General features: G+C 57.9%; 1 protein-coding gene across 1 annotated transcript in view; it reads right to left on the bottom strand.

The window, feature by feature from the left end:
- Positions 1-715: 715 nt before the first annotated feature.
- Positions 716-9279, bottom strand: part of SLC20A1 (solute carrier family 20 member 1) — an 8803-nt gene continuing 239 nt past the window's right edge. The window contains exons 2-11 of the mRNA XM_027704243.1: positions 8657-9124; positions 8431-8571; positions 8268-8353; positions 6732-6828; positions 5023-5142; positions 3256-3504; positions 2613-3162; positions 2173-2358; positions 1847-1931; positions 716-1388 (exon numbers count right to left, since the gene is read on the bottom strand). Coding sequence (XP_027560044.1) covers positions 1233-1388; positions 1847-1931; positions 2173-2358; positions 2613-3162; positions 3256-3504; positions 5023-5142; positions 6732-6828; positions 8268-8353; positions 8431-8571; positions 8657-8972 — 1986 coding nt within the window. The 5' untranslated portion in view covers positions 8973-9124 and the 3' untranslated portion in view covers positions 716-1232. The remainder of the gene's footprint in view (positions 1389-1846; positions 1932-2172; positions 2359-2612; positions 3163-3255; positions 3505-5022; positions 5143-6731; positions 6829-8267; positions 8354-8430; positions 8572-8656; positions 9125-9279) is intronic.

The raw sequence follows: 9279 nt of genomic DNA, 5'->3' as shown, positions 1-9279 counted from the left end.
CCGGAGCTCTCGGAGCCCCGGGCCGGTGTTTGCTCAGAGACGCCGCTGGCAGAGGGGAGCGACCGGTGGCGAATCATTAACCGGGGTCAGGGACCGGCCCCGCTGCCGCCCCGAGGCCGCCCCGATGGGCGCCGCGGCCCCGTCAGAGGGCGGGAGCGGGGCCGGCGCGAGGGGCGCCCCGGCCTCACACCGGGGGGTCGGGACAAGAGGGAACACCCACGTCCCCTGGGACAAAACGACCCCCGGTCCGCGGGGCTTCGTGGCTCGCGTCCCCACGCAACACATAAGGCACCTCCCGAACCCCACGTGCGTCCCCCCACGGACCCATCCCCATCCCTCAGCACCCCCCGCCCTTTCCCCCCACTTCTTGCGACACGCCGGGGCTGCTGACGCGAGTCCCCGGGACCGGCCTTGACCCAGGCAGGAGGGAGCGTCCCCGGGCACATGGAGGAGGGCATTGGAGCAGTTGTTGCCCCGGGCTGAGGAGGGGGCACACGCACACCGTGGGGCTGGTGACAGGGACAGGAGCTGCTCCAGGTGTTGGGCCCTGATAATCCCCCCGCGAGGCTGTTTACAGCCCATCCCATGACACAGAGGGCACGTGGGGCTCTTATCATCGTTCCCAGTTCGCTCCGGGGGCACGAGGCCAAGGCAGGCAGGGCCATGAAGCAGCACCCACCCCAGCAGCCCCACTCCCCAGAACCACAGGCACTGCTGGCATACGAAGGAAATCTTTATTGAGTCCGAGGTAGCAGCAGTGACGGGGCCAGAGGGCAGCCCCCAGGACCCCCGCGCAGGATGGTGTCCCCGAGCAGGATGGTGTCTGCACCACTACAGCAATGGAGGCAAAGCTGAACACAGCACAGCCTGTGAGGGGGGTGCCTCACCACCCCCCAGCCCTCCCCTCACACGGAGGGCAAGGACCAACCTACATCCTTCCCCCAAGGAATCACTGCCGGAGGATCTTCATTAAAGTCATTAGAAGTGAGAAAGTGGCCCGCAGTAACTGCTAATCTACAGCTACAGCGGAGCAGAGGGGCCACCTGGGGGCACGTACAGCCACGGTGGTGCACCCCCCACAATGTTAGCGCCAAGACATTTATATTAAAAAAGATACTTCAGTGACAGCACTAGGCAGACATGGGGGAGCCCCACCCCACAGCAGGCAGCTTCGGTGGCTCCTGGAGGGAGGGCAGCAGTGGGAAGCAGGAGCAGTGGGAGCCCTGGTGCCCTCACAGGACAGCAAACTTGAAGACGGCCATGATGGCAGCGCTAATGAGGCCGGAGATGGGGACGGTGACAAACCAGGCCATGAAGATGTTGCGGAAGAGGCGCCAGTCCACTGCCTTCCTGGAGCGCAGCCAGCCCACTGAGACCACTGAGCCCACCTGCCAAAGGAGCCAGAGCATGGCTCAGCACCGCAGTGAGGGTGCACCTGATGTGCACACCTTCACCTGACATTCACCCCACAGCCCTGGGTCCTGCTCCAGCCTATAGGGACCTCACAGAGTGCAGGCAGGGAGTGCAGGGCAAGGAGCTGCCACCCCAGAGGGGTGACAGGGACAGGGCCCTGCAGCACTTGGGTTCCCATGGCCTCTTGGCAGAGCCCAGGGCACCATGAAAGGCGTTTTGTTTTCCCATCACCTTCCAAGTGCGCCAGGGATGCCCCCCCCAGCCCAGGCAGCCGCTGCTGCCTCACATTGAGATGCAAGCGGCACAGCCAGGAGCTGACAGTGGCTGGAGGCCCAGAGCGGGACCCCCCACACAGCTTGGCCCTACCAGCACTAAGTTTTGGGGACACTGAGCTCACACTGAGCCAGCACCATCTCCCCTGCCAACCCCCTACCTTGCAGTGAGTCGTGCTGATGGGGAGGCCAACATTGGAGGCAATCACCACCGTCAGCGCCGATGCCAGCTCGATGCTGAAGCCACTGCAGGGACAGAAAGCAGATGAGAACAGAACCAGACACCCCAAAACACCCAGTGGGCTCAGCTCAAGGCAGCACAGCAGTGTCAGCCCCTGGCTTGGCTCTCCAGACACTCAGACCAACCCCCTCCAGGATGCAGGGAGGTGTTGGAGCCACACATGCCCCTGCTCCACCATTGAAACCCCTAAAAGAGAAGGGAGAGGGGCTGCCTGGACCCTCCCCTCTGCTTCACGGCACCCCTTACCTGGATGGTGTGATGGGAGTCAGGTCCTTCCCCATTGTCTGGATGACTCTCCTTCCCCAGACCCACAAGCCGATGCAAATCCCCGCACCCCCATAGAGCAGCAGCCAGATGGGAGTTGCCACCTTGGTAGCCACATCGCCCGTCTGATAGACCAGGTAGAGTGCGACCAGGGGCCCTATGGCATTGCTGGAAGAGAAAGAGGATCTGGTCTAGAGGGCCAGAGGCTGTTGGCAAGATGGAATATCCCTGGAAGTGTTCAAGGCCAGGCTGGACAGGGCTTGGATCAACCCGGTCTAGTGGAAGGTGTCCCTGCCCATAGCAGGGAGGTTGAAACAAGATGATCTTTAAGCTCCCTTCCAACCCAAACCATTCTGATTCCATGATTCTGTGGGTACTAGCCCCAGCCAGCAGCCCCCTCAGCTCCCGCTGACCCCACTGACCTGACATCATTGCCACCATGAGCAAAGGAGCCAAAGCAGGCCGTGAGGATCTGCAGGAACTGGAAGAGCAGGGACACCTCAGGCTTGTCCTGGTCATGCCAATCTTCCAGAGAGCTGCTGCTGCCCTTGCGGTCACTGACACCCAGCTCTGCCTGGGCCGTGTTCAGGTCCACATCTACAGCTGGGTGGGTGTCTGCCACTGCATTGCAGTAGCTGGTGTAGCTGTCCATGCGGACTCTCTTCTTAGTGTCCACCACAGACCAGCTCAGCCTCTCCCCCTCCTCGCCATCCCTGGCACGCAGCGAGTCCAGGGGCATGCCGCAGATGGCCATGGTGTAGGAGGTGTAGCTGTTATTGCGCCGCAGGGGCTTGTCCCCCGAGTCCCCCATGCAGTCCCCCATCTTGGCCAGGTGCAGCTTGTGCAACAGCTCCTTGTAGAGGCCAGAGTCCTTGTGCACGGTGTGGTACTGGTACTGCCCACCTGAGCCCAGCTGGTGGCCCACTGCATGGCTGAGGTGGACCAGGTTGCCATTGGGCAGCCGCACAGCTCCTGCCAGGGGGGAACAGCAGGTGGGGGGGTTAACACCCAGGGGTGCCCAGGGTGGGGGGAGTCCCACCATTCATATCGCCCCCCACTACTCACCACTGTCAATGCTTGTCTCCTTCAGGTCGAGGCTGGGAAGCCTCTCCTGCTCCGGGGCCTCCTCCAGCTCCCCCAGGTTGAAGGAGACCATCCTCTCCTCCACCGGTGCCCGGGTGGGCATGGCCAACCCCACATCGGCAACAGGGCCCTTGGCATCGCCCAGGGGCACCTTGGCCTCCTCTTGCTCCTCCTTTGGGCCAACGTTCTTCTCCATCAAGGGGCTTTCAGATGGACTCGATTTGATCTCTCCTGTGAAGGGGGGGGCAACTGCCATGAAACTCCTTCCCATCACTGAGCCCAATGCCAGCAGCAAGCCCACACCCCTCACCACTCAGATTTATGGCAGCCAAATAAAATTAACAACTCCCCCTCCCATCCCGAACTTTGGAAGCTGCTGGGCAGTCACACCTTGTCCCAGGCACAACAGCCAAACCATCTAAGCCAGCTCATCCCCTATTTTTAGACCCCACCCACCCACACGGGGTGTGGTAAACACCATTATGGGGCTTTTATGCCGGTAATGTCTAGGGCAGAGGTTCCTCTTTGGGCCATGTTTGTCCCATCCCCATGAGCCGTGGGATGCTCTGGACCCACTTCTGGAGTGGCTGTGACCCCTGAAGCTGACAGAAGCTGCCCAGAAGAGCCCAGCTCCTCTGGCAGCCTGGCAGCTCCAGCCTGGGCTTCTCTCCAGCTTCCACTGGTGGGTGACAAACCCAAACAGGAGCCGGTCTCCACCTCTCAAAGGCAGCCTGTTTTCCTGCCCCCCCTCTCCTCCCCCCAGGAGGCAAACCAGCAGTGCTCAGCCCTGAAGCTGAGGCTGTTCCTCCCACTCTACCGGGAAAAGCATGTTTTCTCCAGGTGAAAACATGAGGTCAGCTCCTTCAGACAACAAGTAAAACCACCTCCTTGTCACAAACATGACCATTTCCCAGTCACTTTGTTTGCCTCAAGGGTTGGGCTGTGGCATCAAACCCCTCATCCTGGAATTCAGTCCCTGCAAAGCTGTCTCCCTCTGCATGCCCACTTCCTCTCAGGGATGCTGTGGGCAGGCAGGGAGCCTGTCTGGCAGGCAGCAGAGACTGCCTTGCCTTGCAGGCAGGAGTTAAGCTGAACAGCTGGAAGATTGTCAAGAGCAGCCATAAAGCTGTTAGTCACACCCTAATTACACCAGCACGACAAGGACACCGGTTATCCCCTCATCGCCAGCTCCCCAGGCCCCAGCCTGCACACACTATTGATATTCAGGACCACACGCGGCTGCTCAGGAGGCAGAGCTCAGCAGCCAGAGCTCGGGGCTGCTCCTTTGGATGCCTTTCAATAGAGTGGTTTGGGTTTTTTTGCTACAGGGAATTTCATCAGCTTTAAACTTGTGATCTGCATCGGCCGGGCCAAGGATTGCTCTGCATGTATGAGAGGATTAAAGGTCACAGACACGTTGTCTCCTGCCTTCTGTCCTCTATTAAAGTGGCACCAGCTGTATGACACTTCCCACAGCTCAAGGACAGATCACCCTGCAGATAAACTGGTCCCAGATGCAGATCAGCAGCACAATGGCTACTCTGAGGGTGTTTTGGGGTGCCCAGGTTGGGAGCAGGCAGGGCCCAGCATGGTAAGTGCCCCAGTGACTCAGAGCAGGTTAATCCCTCAGCAAAGATGAGGATCCTGCTAATAACAGCCCCACAGCTAATGGGATCTGCTGCTGGGAAGAGAAGTCAGTCAGCCAGAGCATGCCCTTCCCCAAGGATTGCAGAGGGATGCAGTACTTACGGTCGATTTTCTTCTTCATTCTCGGACATACAAAGAACCAGACGACGAGAGCACAGACAACAGCACTGCCCGCCGAAATTAGGAGGATACCCCACAGAGGAAGTTTGTCAAAGCCCAGCACTAGGAAATAAAACAACGGATCTTTGAAAACCTCTGGGCGAAATGCTCCTCAACATACAACTTTGCTTTTCCCAGGCACAAGGACTCCATCACCTGCAACAGCCCTGAGCTAATCCACCTGCCAGGGAGAAATGCTGCTGGGAAGGCGCTGCTGACTGCACCAAGACCCGGGGTGTACCCCACCCAGCAGCCCCCCAGGTCACATCCCCATCAGCTGCTGACCCACACACAACCCCTTTCCCCAGCCAAAGCCCGTGGGGAGCAGTGCATGCCCTGGGCTCCACACAGCCCTTGTCTCCTCACTTGCTGCAATGTCAAAGAAAAAAAACCCGCCTCCCAGTGCAGCTGCTGCAGCACCGGTGCCACTTTCCCACTCCGGAGAGGACATGGAGGCCTAGGCTACTCCCACTGGAGCCCACTGACCCCTCTGGATGCCAGGGAAGGCAGCTCTTCTGCTCCAGGAGTCACCCGGGATTTAAATTTCATGGCACCTGAGGTGATACGTGACCCAGTTAGGAGCATTCTCACAGGCAGCCTGACTTTGAGCAGAGGGCTGGCATCATGTGGCCCTGGTCAGGGCATCAGGTGCTTGTGACCACCCAAAACCCTGAATTTTTTCTGCAGGTAGTGACTTACTGCTCCTAAGGAACCCTAGCACTCCCAGCCACCTCACCCACGCACAGGGCTTCCTGCAAACCCTGTGCTTAAGTGGCCCAGAGCTTGCCCAGCATTTAAGGGCTCAGGATAAACATGGATCCACCTTGGGGATGCCAAATGATTAAGTGATTGTGGAGCACCTACAGTGCCCCCAGCACCATTGCAGCCCTGCCCTCTCCCCCATGCTGGAGAGCCTGGAGAAAGGGAAGGTGACATCCCTCCAAAAATTTTTCCAGTCACTGTTTACAGACCAAACCCTACCAGAGCCAGCACCAACTGCCCACATCCCACCTCCAGCAGCTCCTCCACAACAGGAAACCCATGCTCACACCAAAAACAGCTCATGCCGAGTCACCCCCACGGACAACAGAGTCCCCAGCTCCATGGCAAATCTGCCCGTCCCTGCTGAGCCCTCTCCTAGTCCTGCCTGTGACCTGTCCCCTACACAACAGCCAAACAGCATCTCAGTTTGGCTTTTCCAACTGAAGCCAAGACTCCTCAGCACAGGGGCCAGCTCTTCTTGCCAGGGATAATTAGCTTGTTCTCAGGGACCAGGTGAATGAGGAGATGCAGCCCCCATCCCTGCTCCTAGCCCCACTACCAGCAGCCCAAAGAGTCTCTTCAGCAGCCGCCAGGTACCTGAGCTTTAGCACAGGTAAGAGAAGGGAAGGGGAAGTCATATTATGAGCCAGTCCTGGGAAGTCTAAGGAGAAATGTCTGGAGGAGTTTAGTTTGAGCAGGTCTCTTTGGTTGGGCAACTACCTAGCCCATACAGCGCAGGCCAGCCTGCCGCCTTCTGTAATTGGCACAGGCCAGCCGCCTTCTAGGAGATCTCAGCCCTGTAAAGCAAAAAAGGGGTAAATCGTGCATTTAATGGAGGCTTTAGAAAGAATTTCAAAAATTCAGGTTCAAGTATTCTGCTGTGTACTTACAGGGCGCCCCAGTGTACATGATGGAGAAGAGGTTGATCCCCACAGTGCAGGCATAGAAGACAGGCAAAGCTCGCAGGCCATTGGGAACAGGATCTGCCTGGAAAACACGGATCAGTGCTGTGGAGAGGCAGACCAGGGGGCTGTGCAGCAGCCAAGCAGCAGCGCCAGCATCAGACCTTTTCCAGAAGGGGTTTGTGCCCTCGGTCACCTGCTGATGGCAGCTCCTGCATGTTCTGTCAGGAGTCAGAGCTCCCAACAGTCTTTAGGGAACAACACACAGCCAGACCCTCCACCAGCTGGGAGGACTGGAGGTGGCAGAATACCGTGAGTCCCACAAGGCTCCCCAGGGAGCCAGGGCAGGCCCTGCTGAGGGTCCCAGAACTTCCAAACCTAGAGCACCTCATCTCTTCCTGGCTCATGAACCCTTGCCCTGGCTCCCCAGCCTGCCACCTCCACCTATGTTTTCCTTTTAACTCCCCAGGCACTTTCAAAGCTTTTACCTCTTTCCAGCTGACTTGGACAAAATAAAAAGTCCATTACTCACAAAGCAGCTTATTTGACCACATACCTGCGTTGTGAGTCTCTTGCACCAGCAGCAGGAGCATTTAATGCATGCTGGTGCCCAGCAGTCAGGGTCTGGTGTCATAAAAAACACACTGAACCTTCCTGAATGCTGAGCAGCACAGAGCAACTGGACTGTTCAGCACCGGAATGGAGCGTGACAAGGCCAGCCCTGCTTTGGGAGGCTGGTTACACAAGATTACTGTGACAGTAGTGACGCTGAGCAGTTTTAAAGGGCTGCCAGCGATAAGATCTTAACATCTCTTGAACGAGAAATCATTAGAACTAAAACCTGAAGGAATTTAACCTCAGATATACAGAAGAAAATGCTGGAGTTCTCTGCATAGCTGGCAGGACACCCCTGCTCTGGGCTGACAGCATCCTGTACTCAGAAAGATGATGTCTAAGGCTGTCACCTTCTTTTCAAATACTCTGCATGTCCAATCCCTCTTCCTGGGTTTTCGACACTCCCCACAGTGGAAATGTGTCCCTGGAGCCAGCCTGAGTGCCCCTCAGCTGGAAGAAATGTGCTTTCCTCAGCCCCAGGGACAATTCTGTCCCTCCCAGCTGAGGAAAGCCAAGGCTGTGGGTCACTGCCTTCACCTGCAGCCTGTCCCAAGGGCAGGTCCAGCCTTGTACCAGGATTTTGGAAAAGCCCAGCTAGTAGGTCTGACCTTATCCATTCTGGGCTACTTCACTACTGCGAAATGGGACTGTTCCTGCTGAAGCCAAGCAAGACAATTCCCTTATTTCAGAGGAGGGAAGGTGATGCCACCGCACCCTCCGATTCTGCTCTGTGGAGTGGCCACAGGTCCCATTTTCCCACCGCTTCACCTCCCAAAGGGCTCTCCTGGTGCCAATACACAGACTCCAAGACATGCCTAGAAAAACTCTGCTGACCATAAGCCAATCAATGAGTCCATCAGGAACAGCCAAGAGCCCCAAAGTATCAGAATATGGGGCAGACAACCTTACCTTACAGAGGATGAACCTCTGGACGAGGAAGAACAGAATAGCAGACATGATGCCCGAAAGAAGGGGTGAGATGAACCAGGACAACACTAGGAAAGGAGAGGCACGATTAGCATCATGCTGCTGGACAGGGGAGCCCAGGGAGGCCATGCTAGGGTGGACTTACCGATCTTCAGCAGCTCAGACCACTTGACACCTTCTTGCCCTTTGGCCACCAGCGAGAAGCCAATGGTCGCTCCAACGATGCAGTGGGTACCAGAAATGGGAAGCTTCAAGAATGAAGCCATCAGCTGCCACACAGCAGATCCTGGAGGAGAAGTCTAGTAAGAAAGCCATCACCGAGGCACTCTGGGGCACACTGCCCCCCACATTGTGACACCCTTGTTCCTTACCAAACATGGCGCTGATCGAACCTGCCATCAGCAGCTCCTGGGTGGAATTGTACATCTCCACATCAATCAGCCCCTTCCTGATGGTCTCGCTGACCTTGGCTCCCAGCAGGACAGAGCCCACTGTTTCAAAGATGCTGGCCAGAATGCAGGCCTGCCGCAGGGTCACCACCCCCGAGCCCACGGCGGTCCCAAAGGAGTTGGCCACGTCGTTGGCACCGACAGAGAAGGCCAGGACAAAGGCGATGATGAAGCCCAGGATCAGCATCCAGAGGAAGCCGGCCATGGGGGAGGTCGGCACCGCGGGGGTCGGTTCCATGGTGGGTGCAGGGCGATAGGTTAATAACTTAGATACAAAATTAAATAGGGGGGATTGCTATAGGGCACGGGGGGGCTCCGACGTCCTACGGGGCCGCCGGCTGTGGGTGCTGGGGGCTGGGTGCCACGCCATGGTCTGCGCCGCTCTTCATCCTGCGGGAAAGACGGGGATGGGGGGGCGGGTGGGTGGTACCGGATACCGGACCTTCCCGCCGCCGGTAACGGCCGCTCCCGCGCGCGCCACCGCCCCCTCCCGCCGCCGTGTGTGTGTGTGTGTGTGTGTGTGTGTGTGTGTGTGTGTGTGTGTG

The sequence above is a fragment of the Neopelma chrysocephalum genome, unplaced genomic scaffold, assembly GCF_003984885.1.
Source record: "Neopelma chrysocephalum unplaced genomic scaffold, ASM398488v2 Primary Assembly neopelma1_262, whole genome shotgun sequence".
In the NCBI taxonomy this organism is placed as follows: Eukaryota; Metazoa; Chordata; class Aves; order Passeriformes; family Pipridae; genus Neopelma; species Neopelma chrysocephalum.
The sequence above is the reverse complement of the archived record's forward strand: the minus strand, read 5'-3'. Positions and strand labels throughout refer to the sequence as shown.